The 23,099-nt window shown below is 28.6% G+C and overlaps 2 protein-coding genes across 7 annotated transcripts; both read left to right on the forward strand.

Annotated features, from left to right (window-relative positions):
• Positions 1-1,448: 1,448 nt before the first annotated feature.
• LOC130667929 (DNA repair protein XRCC2-like) lies at positions 1,449-3,187 on the forward strand. Of its 2 annotated transcripts, none has more exons than XM_057469866.1 (2): positions 1,449-1,640; positions 2,215-3,187. In XM_057469866.1, the coding sequence occupies exon 2, from the start codon at positions 2,222-2,224 to the stop codon at positions 3,002-3,004; it is 783 nt and encodes a 260-aa protein (XP_057325849.1). In that variant the 5' UTR covers positions 1,449-1,640; positions 2,215-2,221; the 3' UTR covers positions 3,005-3,187. The 2 variants fall into 2 exon arrangements, with proteins under 2 accessions (XP_057325849.1, XP_057325848.1); XM_057469865.1 differs by having other exon boundaries at positions 1,450-1,624.
• Positions 3,188-4,570: 1,383 nt separating this feature from the next.
• On the forward strand, positions 4,571-21,916 carry LOC130667715 (polypeptide N-acetylgalactosaminyltransferase 5). Of its 5 annotated transcripts, none has more exons than XM_057469517.1 (9): positions 4,574-4,784; positions 8,745-8,833; positions 10,637-11,397; positions 12,299-12,617; positions 12,722-12,899; positions 13,747-13,927; positions 16,416-16,654; positions 16,787-16,921; positions 18,386-21,915. In XM_057469517.1, exons 3-9 carry the CDS (start codon positions 10,797-10,799, stop codon positions 18,536-18,538), a joined length of 1,806 nt encoding a protein of 601 aa, XP_057325500.1. In that variant the 5' UTR covers positions 4,574-4,784; positions 8,745-8,833; positions 10,637-10,796; the 3' UTR covers positions 18,539-21,915. The 5 variants fall into 5 exon arrangements, with proteins under 5 accessions (XP_057325499.1, XP_057325500.1, XP_057325498.1 ...); XM_057469518.1 differs by lacking the exon at positions 4,574-4,784 and adding an exon at positions 4,893-5,217; XM_057469516.1 differs by lacking the exons at positions 8,745-8,833; positions 13,747-13,927 and adding an exon at positions 14,619-14,799 and having other exon boundaries at positions 4,571-4,784; positions 18,386-21,916.
• The last annotated feature ends 1,183 nt before the right edge of the window (positions 21,917-23,099 follow it).

Genomic DNA, 23,099 nt, shown 5'->3' on the forward strand with positions numbered 1-23,099 from the left:
TCGGCGGCCCAATTTCAGAACACAGTAACTGACAAAAATAAAATTTCTAAAATATGCATCGAATCATGTTCACAAGACTCCACTGGAAGTAAAAATACTAATAATCGATTTTTAAAAATTTGTCACCTGTGTTTTGAAATTGGGCAGCCGTATGAGTGTGAATGTAGCAGTCATGTGACAGTTTATAAATTATAAGTAAATGTGTAAAAATAATGAAATTTAAAAAAATGCGCGTACTAATTTTTCAAATTTTTAATTACGTATTTTTTTATTTTTATTGTACTTACACTTTATTTATTTACTCAAAAATTTTTAAATTGTTAATTGTCGCTACGTTCACACTATCAACTTATCCCTAAAGTGGAAACTGACAAAATGGGTCACGCTGTCTGGTGGTTAAAAATCAAACTAATGATAGCTTACAAGTCAAATAAATACACAGTATATGCACTCCAATAGCCACTTTAGCTTGAAATTGACAGTAATTTGATGTTGAAACTGCCCGAATTTGCAGACAAATTAACAGTAAAAGTCGAAAAGAAAAATTTACGGTTAATTTTTCCTCAATTTAGAGGTAAATTTTTACTAGAAAACAAAGTCAGTACTATTCATTCTTACCATTTCACATAGGAAGCAAATTTACGCTTAAAAATGTCTACAATTTGATGATCCTGAAGTTAGCAGAAATTTAAAAATTTTTGAATTTTTGTTTTTCAACAAATCAATTTCAAAAAAATAAAATAAAAATATGCACATGTAGAAAATTAAAAAAACTACAAGTGCAATTTTTTTTTAAATATTTTTTTGTATGTTTTATCGTCTAAAAAAAAATCCAAAAATTATCAGACGTCTGCCAACTTCAGTATCATACAATTTGAGGGTAAAAAAAAATTTACAATTTTTCAAGTCAAATTAACAATAAATTGACATAAAATTTGCCTTAAAATTGAGGACAAATTTTTTCTAGTTAACTTTTGAAGTGAATTTACATTCTAATTCGGGTAGTAAATTTCCGTCAAATTGTATATAAATTGTCGTAAAAAACGGAAAAGTCCGAAGTCGACGGACATTTGACGAAAAATTCAAGGAAACTTTTGTAAGGAAACTGTGCTATTAGGGTGGATAACTTGCGTGCAAGTTGATGCAAATCTACGGCCGTCATCTGAATGTAATTTGACAGAAAAACTATCCGTCAATTTTAAGTGAAACTTTCAATTAACTTGACGTCATTGTCTGACAGTAACACTTGTAGTCAAATTGAATTCTACTTACAGACAATTTACTGTCAACTTAACCAAACTGCTTGCTCTCCAACACTCTTTTAAATTGACTTCAGAATACGGCAGTAGCTTGAAGTCAACTTGTGGATAAGGTGGCTATCAGGGTTGTCGTTCGATTCCAGCCGCAAATTTCAGTCAAGTTGACGAAAATTTACAGTTAAATTAGCCATTGGGGTAATTTGACCATGCATACCTATATTGTGTGATCATGTGTGATTTCCGTTATAATCAATCAAAATCAAACAACAATACTAATTAACACTTGTTACTTTTTGTTGCTGTACAGAGAAACCGTTTTGTATTTGAAATGTATTAATAAGATCACCGTGTTACTAATTCAGCATGTAGGTTTCTGATTCGGTTAGAAATTTTTGATATAGCGCCAATTTTGACAATGTTATTGTTATCAATTTCTTGAGGGTATTCTCAGACAGTGCCCACCACTTTTTAAAAATATGCAATGACTTTCAACTGTCATAACTGTTTAAAAATTTTATTAATTAATTTAAAAAAAATTAAAGCATTAATTGAAAAAAGGACAACGTAGAAGTAATTTCGCCGAGACAGAGAATTTAAAAAAAATTACTCAGGTGATATTAATTGGGAGTTAAACAAAATTTGTTGAATAAATTTTAGTAAAATCTTCATGTCAATTTTAAAATTCGAATTTTCAAGTTTTATTGATTAAAATTTTGTTTAACTCTCAATTATTATCACCTGTGAGTGATTTTTTTTTAATTCTCTGTCTCGGCGAAATTACTTCTACGTTGTCCTTTTTTCAATTAATGCTTTAATTTTTTTTTAATTAATTAATAAAATTTTAAAACAGTTATGACAGTTGAAAGTCATTTAAAATTTTTGAAAAGTAGGGAGGACTGTCTGTGAATGGTCTTCACTGAAACAATAATACATTCATTCATATTTATTATTATAGTTTAAGTATGGCACGAAGATTAAAAATTGAATCAGGATTACAATTTTATGGAAGAATCCAACCACGGCCAACTCTTCAGAACTTGGATAATATTCTATTCCCAAATGGTTTATCTAACAATGACACTATTGAAATTAATGCAAGTTCAGCTTCTGGGAATTCTTTATTATTAACTCGGTTAATTGCGCAATGCATTTTGCCATTTAATCATAATGACAAGGAAATTGGTGGTATTGATGCCCGTGTATTATTAATTAATACAAACCATAACTTTTTGGTTTCAAAACTTGTAAACATGATGATGAATATTTTAAATGAGAAAGAAGTTTTAGATTCAAGCCAAGTTATTGACGATATCATCAAACGATCTTTAACTAATTTAACCATTATTAATTGTTATTCAAGTTTTCATTATTTACTAACGTTAAAAACACTAGACATTGTCATAAGTAGTAAGAAAATTAGTCTTGTAACGATAGATACCATAGATGCATATTATTGGGAAGATCGAAAGAGCGGGGGACAACGGACAATGAGTAGTTACATAAAAAATCTTTTGATGTCAGTACAGAAACATACTTTTCATTGGAACAACGTTTTTATATATACTCGGTTAAATTTTTATAAAAATAAAAGTAAAGATTCTGTCACTTGTGTTCGTGAACCAACTGAGAGTAGAATAAATTACAGATTGAAACTTGAATATTGTAGTAAAAAAAATAAACATATGTGTTCAATTGAATCTCATGAAAAAACTTGGCTAATCGAAAGTCCGATCAACTCTAATTAAATGGATTGTTGACACAAATGAAACTCGAGAATTCATCGAAAATAAAAAAAATATTTTGTATGCGTAACTCATAAATACTGAGATTGCTTTGAAATATTAAACTTATCCAATTTATGTACTGAGAATATGATATAAAAAAAAATAAAATTTAATCACTTTAGCTGTACTTCAGTAATTTATTTATATATTTTTTCTAAATAGCTATTCATAGATTCTTTCTCTGATTAAGAATTCCGATTGAAACCCGATTGGGATCCGGAATGAATCGATTCCAATCGGAAAATAACATTTATATATCGTTATTATTTTCCCATTGGAATCGATTCATTCCGATAAAATTTTTGAATGGGATTCCATTGACTTCAATCGAAAAATAATATATTTTTCGGAAATTTCCGATCAAATCCTGTTGAAGTGAATCAGATTTCTCAACCAGGGATTGAAAAATTCTCAATTACGAATATATTTTTGCATTTGGAAAACTTGAAATACCACCGACTTTATAAGAAAAACAACGTTACCACTTAGAACAGATTTTCTTGATTCAAGATTTTTTTTTTTACATTATGTTGCATAAGAAGGATTTTTTGAAAGATGAAAATCAATACATAATTTCACATTGTTAAATATATCCAAGAATTATTTAACTTCAATAAAACAAATATTTTCTATCTCATGTTCATCTCTGATGAAGAAAAGCCATTTGGAAAAATACAAAAAAAAAAGTTGGAAAATCCAAAAATGCACAACTTAATCGCTCGTTTTATTTTTATTTCATAACATTAATTTTTTTTGTAATTATGAATTTTTATTCCACTTTTAAATTATTACTTTTATTTTCTTTTTATTTCTTATTTTCAGTTTAATTTTTTTTAAATATCCCGCGTTTTTGTTTTAGATGTCGCTCTTTTTTTCAATCCTATAAAATTGAATTCAAGTTACAGACAATTTACTGTCAACTTAAAGGTAACTGTTTGCTCTCCAACACTTTCCTTTAAATTGGCTTCAGAATACGGCAGTAGCTTGAAGTTAACTTGTGAATAAGGTGGCTATCATGGTTACACCCCCCTTTGGATGGCAAGTTTGGATAACAGAAAGTAACATCTGAAAGATGCGGGAAAATAACTGAAAAAAAAGTTACTTTAAATTTGACAGAAAGTTGCGCGAAAATTTGATTCAATTTGAAAACAAACTTTTTACAGTTTACTTAACGTGAATTTCCGGCAGTGGATTTCTGACAACAATTTGTAGCTAAAGTGCAAAGTGACAGAAAGTTTGCTAGCAATTTGCCGATAAGTGCAAATGTAGCAGACCTAAAAAAATTTTTTAATTGCACATAAAAAAATAAAAATTTAAAAAAATGCATATACTCATTTTTTAATTATCTAAACGTGTATTTTTATTTTTCAAACATTTTATTTCATTACTTCAAAGTTTTAAAAATTGTCAGATGCCCGGTAAGTTTACCGCCACATTTGCCGACAAATTACGGCTGCAGATTTCAGTCTAGTTTTCAAGTTAACGATAATCTGACAGCTCAAGCGGCCATCGGGATAACTGAGTGTGCAACGTATGCGGATGTTTGTCATGATAACGTTCGAAAAAATTTATCTTTGCTAGGTTATAAATGTGAACTTATCTTATTAATATTTTACCATAAATAATGAATATATTATCATTCCACAATAAAATACATTAAGATATAAATAAGATAAACAATGTGACAGATTACCTAAAGAGTTGATTATTAATAGCTAAGCAATAGTTTAGTAAATTATATGTAAGTACATCTGAATGCCGTTTTTTTTTCTGATAGAAATCATTTCATCTCTTTCACTTGGTCTTTCTTACTCTAACCTTTCTACTTTATGTATAAATTAATGTAAGCAATGCGCGCACGTTAGGAAATTTTTACGAATTCTCGAGTATTCGTCGAACAAATTGGAGGCTGATTCCATAGCTGTCACTATGATCTAACAGATAGACGTTAGATTTACAATTTCTGTGTGTGTGTGTTTTTGTGTAGATAATTTTCGTGGAAGAAACCGAGTCGAGAATACCTGTGTCCACGTCGCGACCAGAATTGGGCGGGCCGATTGACGTGGACGACTTTTAAAAGAACCAAATTTTTAAATAGTTTTTTGAGTGATGAACTATTAACGAATTGTATATGCAGGTGGATAAGTTGTGAATATTTTTTTAAATTTGTGAAGGTAAATGATTGGATCAATTAGTTTATACACTATTTACAACCGATTGAGTTTATGTATTTGTTATTCAGATATGATCCTGAAGTTAGCAGACAATTAAAAATTTTTTGATTATATTTTCAACAATTTAATTGAAAAAAAAAAAAAAAACAACTTAAAATATGCACGTAAAAATTATAAAAACTATAGGTGCGATTTTTTTAAATATTTTTTTTTTTCAAATTTATCGCTTTTAAAAAAATTCAAAAATTATTAGACGGCTACTAAACTCAGTATCATAAGTTAGAAGACAATTCAAAATTTTTTGATTTTTTTTTAACAAATCAATTACAAAAAAAAAAAAAAAAAATATACACATGTAGAAAATAAAAAAAACTAAAGGTGCAATTTTTTTAAATATTTTTTTTTTATAATTTCTCATTTCTAAAAAAGTAAAAAATTATTAAACGTCGGCTAACTTCATCAGCACTAGTGTAAATGCAGTAGACATCGGACAAATTAAAAATTTTAAATAGAGTAAAAAATTAAAAAATGATATTTTTTAAAAATGCACTTATTAATTTCGGAAATTTTTGAATGTGCATTTTTTCAAATTTTGTTTTGTCAATTATTTGCTCGCTTTATTAATAATTTACAATTTGTCTGACGTCTGCTACATTCACACTCATTCCTCAGCATTATTTAGACACTGAGAGAAAAAAAAATTAATTTAAAGTAATTACTTTTCTTGTTTTGATAAATACTTGAAATAAGATGACCCTGAAGTTAGCTGACACCCGCCATTTTAAAAATAAAAAATCTTCAAATTTAAAAAAAATGCTCGTGTAGATTTTTCAATTTTCTAGCCAAGTTTTTTTTTAAAAAGAAAAAAAAATAAAAACTGGAGGTATAATTTGAAATTAAATTTTAAGATTACTTATTTTTTATTTTAAAATTTTTACAAACCTTATTACTTTTTTATTTTTATATACAATTTTTCAAAATCTAGACGAGTATTCTTTTTATTTTTCACTTTTCCAATTTTTAATCCGAAAATTAACCGTTACCCGCTATTTTTAAATAAACTATCTTGTAATTTAAAAAAAAAAAACGAAAAAATACTCATGTAGATTTTTTTAAATTTTGTAAACGTGTATGTTTTTTGAAAGATCATAAATACTCGAATTGTTATTTTAAATAAAAATTCATAAATTCATAATTAATTAAAAGCTAATTCGTTTTTAAAATTTACAGTCGGAGGCTCCCGTATTTCTAAGTGGGAGCCAGAGCCCATTTTGTGATAAGTCTGATAGTTTCGCTGAAAAAGTAGAAAGATCTCGAAATTTACTATAAATTTTAGTTCAAGCTCCAATAACTTTTCAACAGATAAATTTATCGAAAAGTAATGAGAGACTTTTTTTGTGGAGCTTTTAATTTTCTAAAAAATATATCTTCAGCTTATCTGTACAATGAGCCATTGCCGAGGTATAAAATTCAAAACTTAAAATATTTTTTTTTCCATGTTATTTAAATGGGAAATCAAAAATCACGAAGTGACACCTCTTAATATTAATATTAAGAGCTCAAACTTTACCGGAATGTTTCTTTCATCATCTTTAACGATATTTTCATGGTAACTGAAGAAAAAAAAATCAGTTTTTTTTTTGGCCCACCCCACTAAATACTTTCGATGACAATCATAGTTTTTATTTATTTCAGTTCAAGTATTTACTATTCTGTAACTAATTATTTTCTATAAATGGTACTTCGATGTGTTTTACATTTGAGAATTTTTTTCAATAACATTTCGTTTCGTAAATTTTTACTGTTACAAACTTGAAGTTTTATACTTTTAGTTTATTCATCGATAATTTTTTTTTCGATAAGATTGTCTACAACTTGTCGCATATCGAATATTTTGCATCGAAGGAATGTCTTTTGGACAATGGCTCTGTCCCACACTCGTGACTACATTTATGACTATAAATACAGGAGCCTCCGACTATAAATGAATCGTTTATTTGAGAAACCCCATACGTCAAGAAAACAAAATTTTTCAGGAAATACGAAAGACATTTTTTTGGAAAAACTTGACATTAAAATAATAATAAATAAATAATTGAATACAATAATGTTAGCGTTTCTGAAAAAGATTCCAACAAGAAAAATTTAATTTTTTAACTGAAACTACTTAAAAAAATTATTTAAAGTTGATTGACTTATGGGGTTTTTCAACCAAACGGAAAAAAAAGTTATAAAATCATTTTTTTTTTAAATGTTTCCACTCAAATCATTTATTACACTGATAAAATGAAGTATTAAATGCTGATTTGATGCATATTTTGATTGATATCTATGAAGGGACATCCAAAGAACCCAAAAATGCAAAAAACCCAATTCCGTAAAAATCATGACTTATGAGGTTTCTCAAATAAACGATTCAAATTTTAAAAACGAATTAGCTTTTAATTAATTATAAATTTATGAATTTTTTTTTTAAATAACAATTCGAGTATTTTTTATCTTTCAAAAAAACATACTTTCAGAAAATTAAAAAATCTACATGAGAATTTTTTCAAAATTCAAAAATTTTTGTTTTTTTATAAATTACAAGATATTTTATTCAAAAATAGCTGATAGCGGTTAACTTTCGGATCCAAAATTGGGAAAATGAAAAATAAAAAAAATACTCGTCTAGATTTCGAAAAATTGTACATAAAATTCAAAAAGTAATTAGGTTTGTAAAAATTTTTAAATAGAAAATAAGTAATCTTAAAATTTAATTTTAAATTATACCTCGAGTTTTTATTTTTTGGTCTTTTTAAAAAAAATACTCGCCTAGAAAATTGAAAAAACCTACACGAGCATTTTTTTTAAATTTGAATTTTTTTTTTTCTAAAGTTATAAGATTTTTTATTTTTAAAATGGCGGGTGTTGGCTAACTTCAGGTCATTAACATAATTCTTTTTTTATTTAAATTAAATTTAGTTGTTATTTTAAGAAAACTATTGCTTCACTTAAGTAATTAGTTTCTAGAACCATTCATTATTTAAGGCAAGCAAATATTTATTCAATTTAGTTGATACCTCCGCAACTTTATTACAATTGAAAACTTCAACAAAGCAGTTATTTGGTTAAATAAAAACGAAGAATTGGAGAATGATAAAATTAAAAATCAGCGAAAAATTCTTGCACTAAGAAAAAAATTTGTTTTTATAACGAAATGAAATTTCTCATTGGTACTGATAAAAATATAAAATATATTCATTTTTTCGAGTTAGTTCTATAAACTATCAAATATTTATTTTTATTTTATTTTCAATTGTAAGGTTTGACCTCTTTTGATCATATACAAAATAATTACTACATGTAGTGAAAAAGCTTAAATTTATAATTTATAACCCATAACCCAGACTCAACTCAAATCAGGCCAACATATTTTTAACGGTTCCATACTCATAATTCATACTTATGAATAGACAATATTAATACTATAGAACTATAAACATAAGAAATTCTAAAGTATTAATGAAAAATATTATTATTTATAGTTCATTCGATTCTTCCAAATGGATTAAATAGTTAAAGCATCTTTGACGAAATAAATCTAGTAATTCTGATGACGTAATCTCAAATGGAAGTAAGATTTAAATTTTATTATTTAGTTGTGTAAATTAATATTTAAGATGGCAAACATCGATGAATAATTTAAGAGCTTATTAAAAACATGATTGTCAATAAGCCACCGTCGCTGAGCGTCATAAGTTTCGCGTGATCGGTCTACTATCTGGTCATAAAGTATTGACCCTAAATTTAAAACATGAATAACTTGTGTTTAAAAAAATCGCATTAAAACGTGAAATATATAGACCGGTAGATTGAAGTCTCTTTTACTCCTATCTAAAATTTCATAAACCTAAAAAAAGTTTTACCCAAGATATGAAGAATTGAAGGGTGAAAAAGTGGTTTTTTGGGGGTATAGATTCAAGTACCAGCTTTGATTGTTTATAACTTCGTAAATAATTGTTCTGTTGCTACGCTGATTTTTTGTATAGTAGTATAGTAGACCCTTTCCGAATAGAATTCACGAAAAAAAACTTTTGTTTTTCTATAAACCATTGCAATAATTTATAATTTATCGTCACAGACTATTTCAGGACCTAATTAAGAAACGAATGTGATTCAAATTCGTATTTACACAGAACGCGATATTGAATATTTTACGTAAGCGATCGCTCATGCTGATCACGATTCTTCTGAATTATAAGCTTTTTTAGTTTTCAAGCGGGTGTTTATGACGGTCATAGGCTTAAAAACCTTTTGAAAATGATACGTAGTCCATGGGCGTACTCTCTCAAATATACCTGGGAAACTGTATTTCGTTTTATTGTCCATTATAAGAGGTATGGTCGGAAAATTTAGCAAATACTTGAAGAGATTTTCGAAAAAATCTGCGCCTATGATAAACAAATGAAAAAAAGTAAAAACCTTAAGCCTCGCAAGTATAGAAACCGAGTTTTTATGAATCGGACGCCTTTGACGAAAATGGTGACAATAGATCATTATGGTAAGCCCTATCGAGAAGGTAAACATTCTGAAAAACTGCAGAAGTTGTACAATTAAAGCACTCTAATAATAATATTAATATTTAAAGTATGTATTTACTTTATACTTTCGATCATTATTCAACGGTTATACACTTATGGTATATGACGCACTTGACAGAGATAAGATTGGGCTATTGGCCGCCCTCAGGACATTTTATACATTTTTAATTAAGAAATCAGTCGCTAATTGGGTTATTTTTCATAAACGTGTAATTGTTAACAGGAAATCAATACACGGACAAATACATTCTTTTGAAAAAAAAAAAAAAAAAATCTTGAGCCAATTAATTGTTTGTTTCTCAACTCACTAAGTATTTATTATTTGCATTTTTATGTCTATGAACATTTCATTACTCATTATTATTATTCTGTTCGTAAATATTTATAGGTCGAAAAAATATACTAAATTTTTTTTAATATGTACCTGAAGATCGTAACGTTTTCCGCGCAACGAATTATGAAAAAAATTTATGTAATTTGACTGCTTAAAGGGTAGTTCCGGAGGTTGGGGTGGCCTAAAATTTTTGGCTGACATACCAGCATTTATATGCGAAAAATTAAAGAAATCTAGTCGTCCAGTAGATTTTTTACTTTCAAATTTTTTAACTTTCCGCTAAAAAAATTGAAAATTTTCAAAAAAAAAAACGGAAGTTATTGATTTTGAGTCGTATACCTGCCATTGAAAAACTGCGTTGAATGTCACCTTGAACGTAAAAATCGCCAAAGTCAGGTAGCATTGAGCATGAATGCTACTTAACTTTGGTGATCGCCCAAGCCACACACCTACCAAACGCTTGTCTCTGCCGTTTAATAAAAGTTATATAATTATGTTACAGCAACTTAGATGAACTTAACGCATCATGAAAAACCAAAAATATTTACCTTAAAATATTTATTTACTTCCTGAGAAGTCACGAAAGCTCATTTAATGACAAGAATAAGATAAAAAAACGACATATTTTATAAAGTTTTTAATATCATAAACAAGCAACTACAATGTTCCGATCTAAAATTCGTATTCACACTTGCCGAGTAATACTTCTAACTTCTCTAGTATGGTTTTTGGTTGACGTGATGATACTCATGTTTTATTCAGATTGTATTGGTAAATCGGGATGGGGATGTTCTGACAATAAAGTAACAGACATTGCAGAAAGTTCACCTCGCGCTGAGAATTTAATAAGTAATGAAATAAAAACTACTCATAATTATGATCAAAGACGATATAAACAATCAGAATTGCAACTATGGCGACCAGCAAAAGTAATAAGAGAAAATAAAGGAAGTCCTGGAGAATTAGGAACAGCAGTTCGGATTCCACCAGAAAATGAAGCAAAACAACAAGAACTCTTTAAATTAAATCAATTTAATCTTATGGCAACGGATATGATTTCATTGAATCGTTCATTAAAAGATATTAGATTAGAAGGATGCAAAAACAAAAAGTATCCTAAGTACTTACCCACTACAAGTATTGTTATTGTTTTCCATAATGAAGCTTGGAGCACATTACTTCGTACAGTCTGGTCTGTTATCAATAGATCACCTAGAGCATTATTAAAAGAGATAATTCTCGTTGATGATGCCAGTGAGCGAGGTAATATTTTTAATACTGTTCCTTAAAGAAATAGTATTGGGAACCTTAGAATGAGCATAGCTTAGATATTAGTCATCTGGTGGCCAAAAAATAAACTAATCGAAGTAGGCTGCTCTGAATGTTTACTATATAAAATCAACTGGCTTATTTATGTTTTGATAATTTATTGAAATTATTATAAGTGATAAAGATTATTACAGTAAATAATGCGTGTTTCAATTCAAGACATTTGTCAATTTGTTAGAGTAACACCTCAAAGTAAAAATTTTACCGGCCATGGAAATATAATAAATCACAGACATTTGTTGAACTTTGGTAGGTTAGTGAGGACAATAATTGTTTAAAAGTTATTACTTTTTGTCTTCAATCATCAAGTATTTGAGATGATCCGGATAAAATAAATGGTCAAGTTCTCAAAGTTGGAAAGATCGTGGGTATGAGTTTTTCTTGTTCAGTTGGTTTGATGGTTCATGTGAGCACGTGGTAGCAAAACGGTTTTATTTATGTCAGCAATCATCAAAACGGTCGAATTTATCTTCTTGATCCATTTTATTTTTCGAAGTAACCACGTTTGAAATTTTTCGACGAACACTATCTTTTTTAGAAGCACGACTTTTACAACCATACAAACAATATATGTTACTATTACTTGTTTTTGATGAAAATTCCATGCTTATAGATTAGAAATTTTTTTTTAATTGAACGAAAACAATTTTTTAATTCATAGAAACACAATAATTTAAGAGACAATTGAGTATTTATTATTTATATTAGCTGATAGACGTATAGACACATGTAAACATTCATGATTTAGCCTACTTTGAGTAGTTATAGCTTAAGCTACCAGTTGGCGTATCAAAATTCTAAGTTTCCCAATATTTATGGTTATTGTTTGTTTTAGATCACTTGAAACAAGATCTTGAAAATTATATAAGTACGTTACCTATTCCGACGTACGTTTTACGTACCGGGAAACGATCTGGGTTGATTAGGGCCAGACTACTAGGAGCTAAGCATGTCAAAGGACAAGTAATAACATTTCTTGACGCTCATTGCGAATGTACAGAAGGTTGGCTTGAGCCATTATTAGCAAGAATAGTTGAGAATCGATCAACTGTAGTCTGCCCGATAATAGACGTTATTAGTGATGATACATTTGAATATATCACTGCAAGTGACATGACATGGGGAGGTTTTAATTGGAAACTCAATTTTAGATGGTATTTTTTTTTTTTACAAATAATTTAAAGAAATCAAGATGTGATAAATTTATTTTCTTATTGGATCTACTGATCATAGTTGATTACGATAATTATTTTATTAGGTATCGAGTAGCTCAAAGAGAAATGGATCGGCGTAATGGAGATCGCACCGCACCATTACGAACCCCCACAATGGCAGGTGGTCTCTTTTCTATAGATAAAGAATATTTTTATGAAATTGGAGCGTATGATGAAGGAATGGATATTTGGGGAGGTGAAAACCTTGAAATGAGCTTTAGAGTAAGTTTATTGATTTATTTATATTTTTCAATAACCAAATGTCCATTATTTTTTTAAATATTGTCTAATTATTTTGAAATTTAATCATTATCATTTATCTTAATGAATAATTATACTAGTGATACTCTAAGAAACAAAAAGTAAATGCGTGTACTTGTGTACGTGCGTTAGAAGTTATATTGTCATCCCAACAAGAGATTGGACTTCGGGTGTCATCGGTTTTTACTCCCACTCTGGATGTTTTATGGGTTGAATGTTCTCCCACTTTTCTGTACGCATGCGCAGCTCATAAATGTTCGGTAGTGGGGGAAATTTCTGAGGTCTGTTCTCTTACTGGGACCACAATACTTCTTTGACGTGACGCAAAGATTGAAGGTTAATTTTATACTAGGGCTATGCGAATCTTGTTCGATTTAAATCGAATTGAATACTAAGATTAGATTCGCTTTTCGGATCATTTTTGAATTTTCAATAAATTTTGCTTCTCTTTTTGCTTTAATCATATAAAATTTGCCAAAATATGACTCCATATCAATTAGATATGGAGTCATATGAAAAAAAAATTCAGGCAAAGTTTGAGCTTTGTCAGAATTTTTTTTTTCAAAATCTTGAACTATATTTTCACGGTAACTAAAGAAAAAAGAATTCGTTTTTTTTGCCCACCCTAATGACCATGTATAATTATGCATGATTAGCTGAAACTTTTTTCTCGGGACGCTTTTCCGGCGTAGAGAGAATTACAAAATATTTTTCATTTACAGCATTTTAAAACTAAAAATAAATAAGCCTTGGATAGTTTGTTTGATTTTCTTCCAAGATTTTTTGCAAAATTCTCAGTTGATTTTAGGTATGGCAATGTGGTGGTACTTTAGAAATCAGCCCATGTTCACACGTAGGTCATGTATTTCGTGACAAGAGTCCATATACATTCCCAGGTGGCCTCAGCAAGATCATACTTCGGAACACTGGTAGAGTAGCTGAGGTCTGGTTGGATGAGTGGAAGGAATTTTACTTTTCCATGAACCCAGGTTAGCTTATCACGATTGAATAGGAATAAAAATTGGTGTTTTCATTTACTCATACCGTTATATTTGTGCATTGCAATACATAGAATGTTTCAACAACTAAACAAAGTTTTCAATCATGTTGCTTTTGACAGAAAAACTATCCATAGTCTGTATGATTTTCTTAACAAGCGACATGATAATTACTACTAATCTAGAGATAGTCGCTCAAGCAATCATAATCATTAGACGGGTATCTGATATTTAAAAAACATTTAAACATAATTTGAGCGAGTATTTCTTATATTACTGAAAAGTGCTAGACAGGACATATAACATAAAATATATTGATTTTTTCTTTCAGGAAATAGATGCTTTCTTCAATTCATTTATGCTTTCTTTTTTTTTTCAAGTGTATTCTTATATTTGAAATTAAAACAATTATTTAAGATTTTAGGCTTATTTTTAACTTGCTACTCTCTTATATCGTCTTAACCACTCATCCATCCAACCGACTAACATCAATATGTGATCATAATAACAAATGTACTTATTAAAAAATGGGAATCATTTAGGTATAACAAAGAGATTCCGAGAGACGTGATCTACCAAAAATAGTCATTCTTATCATATTTTTATTATAATGATTTAAAAAAAATTTCTTTATCGTTTCATCTTTAAATTCTTAACACACTAACTAAATTGAGTTGGTTAGATATGGATGTGTGGGGGGACATTGGAAATCGCAACATGCTCGCATGTTGGGCACGTGTTCCGTAAATCGACGCCGTACACGTTCCCTGGCGGTACAAGCAAAATAGTGAACCACAACAATGCGCGGCTTGCTGAGGTCTGGTTGGACCAGTGGAAATACTTCTATTACAACATTAATCCAGGTAGACACTAATTGCAAAACAGTCTAAAAAGGATTTTCAAAATAACTAATAATTCGCTACTCTGAGATTGCACTTGTATTTTTTTTACGCCTAGCATGTGTTACGTTTAAAATTATTAGCACGTTTTTACAGTTTTCTACCATTTAAGGATGTAGAGTTTAAGCTTATGGTTCATCAGATACCCGTTTAATTTTTCACTGAAACTTTTTTTTTACCAAAGATGTATCATACAACAAATTTAGTATAGTAATGGTAACAAAATTTTTTTTTCTTTATTGCTACACTATGATTACTATGTACAAACTTCAAATATAAATTTTTTTAATTTTAATAATAGCACGCACTTATACATACAAACCATTTTCATGTGTTATCATATTTCATGTGATCACGAATTTATTTAAATTTGATGTTTAACTCATCGTACACAGAAAAAAAATTCCAGTTAAATTTACGATGCTAACATCATAATTTTTCTTATTAATTATTTTAGTGGACTAAACCTTTAAAATCATAATTTTTACGATGTAGCAGTGGAAATTTCATTTGAGAAATAATACTTCAGACAAATAACACAAAGTCTTGAGCTCTTTAGTATAAATTACGATGTAGACATCGTAAAATGTGAAGTAATAGAAATTCTGAATAAAAGTATAAAATAATAATCGCTCGGGTGTTGGATTCGAACACGGAACTTTTCGAGTACGGACTGACTGACGCCTTGGACCATTTAGCCACAGAAGGGCCAACACGTCTAGGTAGTTTTTTAAGATCCATATTAACGATCCTTGGCGGATTCGAATTACGGTACTTACCATAATTTGCCGTAATTTATGGTATTCGGAAGAATTACGGTGTTTGACGGTAAAATGCGGTATTTTTCCCAAAAATTTGCAGTAAGAGAACGGTAATTCACCGTAAGGTTGCGATAAACCTGCGGTATTCTACCGTTAAGTGAAATATTGTACTGTAAAAACTGTAAAAATACCGTAAATTTCCGTAAACTACCGCAAATTGTCGTAGAAATACCGTATTTAACGGTAAATTACGACAAAGCGCAGTAAATTGCCGTAATTCGGATCCGCCAGGGACATAAATAAACAGTCATAAGTCACGAGAACAACGCCTCTTACGGTAGACACAATTACTATTTAAAAATTGTGATTAGATGTAACATCGTAATTTTCAAAACTTACATCGTATTATAACAAAGGCAGCACTGTAATATATATTTTATTCAAAAGTAAATGGAAAAAATAATATAGGAATCATTATAGTTTTTGAATTGTACTTTTTATTTTATTCTTTTTACTATATTAACATTGCAATTTTTTAAATAATTTTTAATTTAAAAAGTTCTTGTTAAAATTACGATGTTAAACAGTAAAAAACGTAACTTACGTAGTAAATTTTAAAATAAGACATTTGAAAATTGATGCTAATGAAAGTATAGTCCACGATTATGATGTTAACACCGTCAATTTTAGTGTAATCTTCTTTCCGTGTATGATAATGTTTCATCATTATTTTTAAATTGTTAGTTAGTTGCATGGAGTTAATTTTCATTAAAGTTATCACTTCATTTCATTGATATGACTACAAGTTTAATATTATAGGTGCTAGAAGTGTCCCAGTGGGTGATGTATCTGAGCGTGTAAAATTACGTGAAAAATTGAAGTGTAAAAGCTTCAGATGGTACTTAGAAAATATTTATCCAGAATCTCCTATGCCTTTGGATTACTATTACTTAGGTGATATTAAAAATTTAGAAATGCGCAATTGCTTAGATACAATGGGCAGGAGAACAGGAGAGAATGTTGGGTTGAGTTATTGTCATGGTCTTGGTGGTAATCAGGTCAGTATTAAAGCTTACATACTTAGTAACTAGTCTTAGGCTGGCTATTCTATGAGACATTTTTTTACTTATGGACCAGCCCAAGATTATTACAATCCTATCATACTCATGTGAATTATTTACTACTTTAAGGTGTTTGCCTACACCAAGCGACAACAAATAATGTCAGATGACATGTGCCTTGATGCGGCAAGCCCTCAAGGTCCTGTTAAAATCGTTCGTTGTCACGGGATGGGAGGAAATCAGGCGTGGTCTTATAATGAAGAGGTAACATAAATTAACTTAATAAGTGAATAAATTACACTCTAAAATTTTTATTTCATTGTAACAAAATTTATTTGTATTTAGTAAAACACGTATAATGGTCATGCGCAACAAAAAATTTTACTAAATACGAATAAAAATTTTATTCAAATCCCGTTTTAAATTTTATTCCACGTTAGAGTAACGTAAAACATTACCGGCGTGATGAAAAAAAGTCTCACGTTTCGGCGCATCGTAAATTTTAAGTTAATTAAAACAAAAATATTATACACTTTCCCAGTAATGATGTAATTTTAATTTATGTGAATATTTCGCTTGTTTTGATTTTTAAATTTTCTATAATATACTTGTTTTTTATCTTTAAATTTTGTAAGTAATGATAGATGTAACGGCTGAAAAAAATGGCGGTGATTACCGGAAAGATTCGGAACTGTCCGAACTGAGCCGAACCGTATTAATTTTTACGCCTTACTTTACTCGCGTGATGAGAAAAAGTCTCATGGCTTTTTAAAATAAATCTTTCAAAAATTTTTTTTATGTTCGTAATAATGTTTAAATTTTAAAATCATAAAAAGCATAAAATTTTATGAATATAGAAAAAATCTCACTGGGTTATTCCATTTAAAATTACTTAGAAGAAAATATTTAAAGTCAAGTGTGAGAAAAAAAACTCATAGCGCGGGTGCTGAAGGGTTGATACGTGTTTATTAGTATTGACTACGTGTTTATTTATATACTAAATGAATTATCATTGTGAATAATTAATAAATAGATTTGTGAGATCTAAAAATTCGTTGTATTTCATAGATGAATTGAAATTAAAAAATTTTGTTACAGATAAATTTATTAACTAGCAGTAAATAATATCAAAATATTAAAAGTTATACTTACATTTGAAGTAAAAAGTGTTAGCTAGGTTAGAATCTTAAATTTTATGGTGTGTTCGGATCCCCCCCTCCGCTCTGGCGCACTGGGACGCCCGTTATTTACCCAGGAAAATTAAATTATTCGAAAAAAAGTTAATTACAATAGAAAAAATGTATGAATTATCAAGTGTGCTAATTGGGGGCACTGTCTGAGAATAGCCTTGAAGATATATAAATGAAAATCAATTTTATCGTACCATCTGTCTGCAGTAAATGTGCGTGTGTAAATTATGTGTGCATTTAGCATAATAAAATTGATTTTTATTAATGTTTCTTATTAATTAACAATTGCCATTTTTCTTTATTTATATTGATACTAGTTACAAAGATGATTCATAATCATACATTAAGATTCGCTTACTTGAATTTCACTTTAATCGGAACATTTGATAATTCATATGTTCATATTTGATAGTTAATATTTATTAATATGTAGTGGTGTTTTGGAAACAATTCTAATACACGTTTTATTTCTGGCGAATAAATTTGTCTCTCAGTGTGATCACTACAGAAATAAAAAAATTAAAAAATTTTATTTCAGACAAAAATGATTAGGCATACAAATACCGGACATTGTCTATCGGTGCCTCAATCAGGAGAAGATGTAACGACACCGATTTTGACACCATGTGACGCTCACAATTCGAGCCAAAAGTGGATAATGGCTAGTAAATTCAAATGGCAAGCTAGCTAATATCAGGTAGCTCACATAGACAAAAATATTACCCAACACTTGTTAATATATTTATTAAATTCTAACTTGCCGACTGACTCTAAGAGAGCTTTGGAAACCAGATGAATGAAAATCTAAAATAGTTTTAGGTCTGTCCGGAAATAGTCAAAATTAACTAAAGTTTTCATTGTTTCGTTGAGTCAATAAGCTTTATCAGTATATTAATATTAAAAGTATATGAAAAAGAAAAAAATAATTGACTACAGTATGAATTAACTACTGCCATTTCTCATGGTGAACCAGGAGTCTTTGATTTAAAGAAATGTTAACTGTAGTCACCGTTAATAAAGATTTCAATAACTAAAAGTGCTAGAATGTAAGTAAGTGGTTGTTTAACCATAAAAATTAAAGCATATCAAACATCTGTTGAAAATAAATAATTGTTACTATGCACGGAAGAAAATAGATGACAAATAATAATTTTTTTTTACTGTTGATGAATCGCAGGGAATGAGTGCAATTTTTATAAAAAAACAATTCTTTAATATAAAAAATATATAAACGCAATAGCATCGTAAGTGTCTAAGCTATGATCGATCGAATGTTTTTGAATGCAATGACGAGTTAACTAATTTTATTTATCAGATTATAGCGATTTATGTAAACTGTATTAGAGTGTAAGAAAACGAATCAAATTATTTTATACTGTTAAAAAATTTTAAAATTAAAAAAAAAATTAAGTAAATAAACATTGGGTCGTGTTGCTGCAATTTGTACGAAAAAAAAATTTTTCAAATACAAAAGACTGTACTTATTCTCCAAATTCGCTATTGTGATTTCAGATTACTATTAGCCAATATCGAGCTTACGCGTTTACGCTACGAAATCTATAGAAATTTTTTTATTTTACGAAACTCAGTCACAGCAATCTATTTAAAGAAAGTTTATATTTGTTCAATTTTACGCTCTTTATAATTATTTTTTTCTCAAAGTTATAAATATTCATTCTCTATAGTTGTTATATGTTCATTATTTTTTTCAATCGTGTGAATATGAATATTTTCTGAGTGAGCTATTCTTCATTCAATGCTGCAATAAAATATTGTGATCGTCGGTTATTTGGTTTTTTCTCTGACAATACATAGGTTCTTAACTACTGTCGTTATATCTCATTGTTGATCATTATAATATAATAGACCTATAAATTATCAGTTTTCATGTCAACAATATTCAAAATAATACTGAATAATTTAGATATTTATTTAGTAGACTGATCCCAACAAATCTGGTATTTTTTTTTTTCTAAAATTATACGGAAAATATTGTTTGACATGACGAAAAAAAATACCGTTAAAAATTAAGTTCTTAATATTAACCGCCTCATCACAACTTTCGATTTCCTATTTAAATAACATGGGAAGTTTCTTTTTAAAGTTTGAAAAATTATTACTCATCAGTAGGATCAGGATTTTTGCTTGTATTTAAGAATAGCAATTAATAATTAATGGTGTAAAATTTTGGAATTACAGTCGAAATATTGACCGCATAAAAAAATTTTTCAAATAAAAGTGGTAGGAAATTTTATTTTCTAGAGAAAATGTCTCTTATGATTTTTTTATACGACCAATATTTTCACCGTAATTTCAAAATTAAGATTTTCATAATTAACAAAAATTTGAATAATTCATGATGAATCTTAATTTTGGAATTACGGTGAAAATATTGGTCGTATCAAAAAAATCATAAAAGACATTTTTTTTAAAAATAAATTTCCTACAATTTTTGTTTGAAAAATTTTTTTATAAGACCAATATTTTCGCCGTAATATTAAACATTTGAACCATTCATTTCGAAGTTAAGGCAAAAATCTTGTCCCTACTCATCAGTGAGTCGTGTATCGGAAAAATCAACAAATACTTATGTTGGAAATTAAACGCACCACAAAAAAGGTCTTTAATCATTTTTCGATAATTTAAATTTTTCAAAAGTTATTCAAGGTCAAAGTTTAATTTAAAGTAAATTTTAGTATTATTTGAGTTTTCCGGCGGAACTATTAGACTTATTGTAAAATGCTATAGTACTTTTTTTGTAGATCATTTTGCCTCCCACAAATTATTTATGACAAAATTTTTTAAAGTTCTTTACTTGCATTTAAAATTAATTAATTAAAATCGGCCAGGATACGATCTTGGAACAAATTGACATTTAAATGCAAATTACTAAAGAACTTTCAAAAATTTTAAAAACTGTAAAAAATAAGTTGTAGGAAATGAAATGATCTACAAATAAGGTCCTATAACATTTTGTGTTATGAGAGGCTATAATAATAAATCTATTTTCGTAGAGCGTTTTATTTTCAACATAAATATATATCGATTTTTTTGATACACTAATTCACTGATGAGTAAAAAATGTTATTTAAATGGGAAATCGAAAATTGCGATGAGGCGGTTGTTAATGTTAATATTAAGAGCTCAAACTTTAACAGTATTTTTTTTTGTCATCTCAAACAATATTTTCCGTATAATTTTTAAAAAAGAAATAAAGAAGTCGGTTTTTTTGAATCAGTTTATATTTAGGTTGATTTAACAAAAATTATACTTTGCAGTATCGCTTTATCATGGAATTAATATAATGAGGGTTATATAAAGTTTAACAAACAATTTATTTACATGCATTTTATTTTGTTGAGTTTGTTGTCTATATATTACGTAAAACAAAACGGTATCCATCAACTAGTCGATATTAAAAAAATTATCAAATTTTAAACTGATACTGACAAATGAAGTGGATTCTGTACTTCTCAGGCTAAACCTCGACAGTAGTTGAAGATGAAAAACAAATTATTTAGTAATCCAAAACTACAATAAAATTTTTATTATAAATGAGTAAAATGCGTCATCAACTATAGCGTCCATGAGTTTAACTTTGTTTCAGTCTCACAATATTTATCTTTGCACTTTGAATCTTAATGTAATTTCATAAAAAAGGGCGAATGTAAACTTACTGATGAATCTTTTACTTTAATCATGGTTAATATTTTTGCTAATTTATATCGCATTTTGTAATCAAGCGAACAGATTATTCAAACAATACTCTGATATAATGAATTTAAGACAAGAATTAATATTTCTAATTATTTATTATACATGAATTTTAATTATTCAGTTCTTCCAGTATTTTTAAATGTTTTATATTCTTAAATTATTAACTCAAATGTATAGTTCTTTTGTTAATTTCGTTCATAAATGACTCTTAAAATTATATAAATTAAAAATTATTAAGGTTTATATTTTAACTTAGTTTGACATAGTTGTAAGTTTCATTATTTTCATAAGAAAAAAATAAATGAATAAATAAAATCTTCCTTCATTCCACTACATATAAAATTTAAAATACTTCTATGGCTTGTAGAATACATTTTTATAGTGAATAATACACTGATGTTTGTTACAAATTATAATGTTTCATTTCTTCTCAAAACTTGACAAATTTACCCCAAGTAGGGAAGAGATGCTGCAATTGGAACAAGGGGCAATTAACTAACAACGAGATAAACAATCATTGTTTTTAACTTCCCGCTAAGAAAATTGTAAATTTTCAAAAATTCGGGAAGTTATTAGTTTCGGTCGGATTTTCGAAAATCGAATTTCTATCAAATCTTGACGTTTTGAGGTTCTAGGAAGCTATTTTGACTAATTTCAAGATGATGTCCGAGTGTATATATGTATGTACGTACGTACGTATGTATGTAAATACCTGTATCTTTTGAACGGATAAACCGATTTTGATCGTTAAGGTGTCATTCGACGCGGCTTGTTTATATCTAGAAGCTGTAAGAAATTGAGTTTGATCGGTCAAGTGCGTTCGAAGATATTCCAAAAATAAAATTTTTTCAAAAATGTTTTTTTTGGATAACTTGTAATGTGCTCGATGGATTAATTCCAAAATCAACTGGGCTTTAAAACTTTATAACCCACGTTGAATGCCACCTCAACCATCAAAATCGGTTCATTCGTTCAAGAGAAACCGGTAACGAAAGAATTAAAAAAAAACTTTTTTTTAGTTTTTTTGAAATATCTCAAAAACGGGTTGATAAATCGAATTCAAAATTTGATCAGTTTTAGAACTTAATATAACGCGTCGATTGCCACCTCAACCGTCTCAATCAGTCAATTCGTTTTAGAGATATCATTGGAGAAAAAATGGTAAAAAACGTTTTTTTTTCGAAAACAACGGCATACAAAAGTATTTTCGAGCTCGAAGAGCTCGAAAATGTATGCACAACAGTGTTTTCAAGCTCCTTGAGCTCGAAAATAGCGGGAAGTTTTGGGGCTGACCCGCAGGGTCAACCGATAGACCGATTTTTTTTCTTGTTACTCATTCAAAACATTAATTTGTGAGATGGACAAGAGTTTTAGCTTTTAATCTTGTTCCGATATTTAAATAATTAAAATTTATAGAAATACAAGTGAAAACTTTTTTTTCATACCTCACAAAATGTATAACAAGACGAGTTACAATCATAGGGCGTACAGGTACGTTTAAAACATCCCTGATTAGAAAATACGATTTGTGACGA

This window comes from Microplitis mediator, chromosome 5, assembly GCF_029852145.1.
Source record: "Microplitis mediator isolate UGA2020A chromosome 5, iyMicMedi2.1, whole genome shotgun sequence".
In the NCBI taxonomy this organism is placed as follows: Eukaryota; Metazoa; Arthropoda; class Insecta; order Hymenoptera; family Braconidae; genus Microplitis; species Microplitis mediator.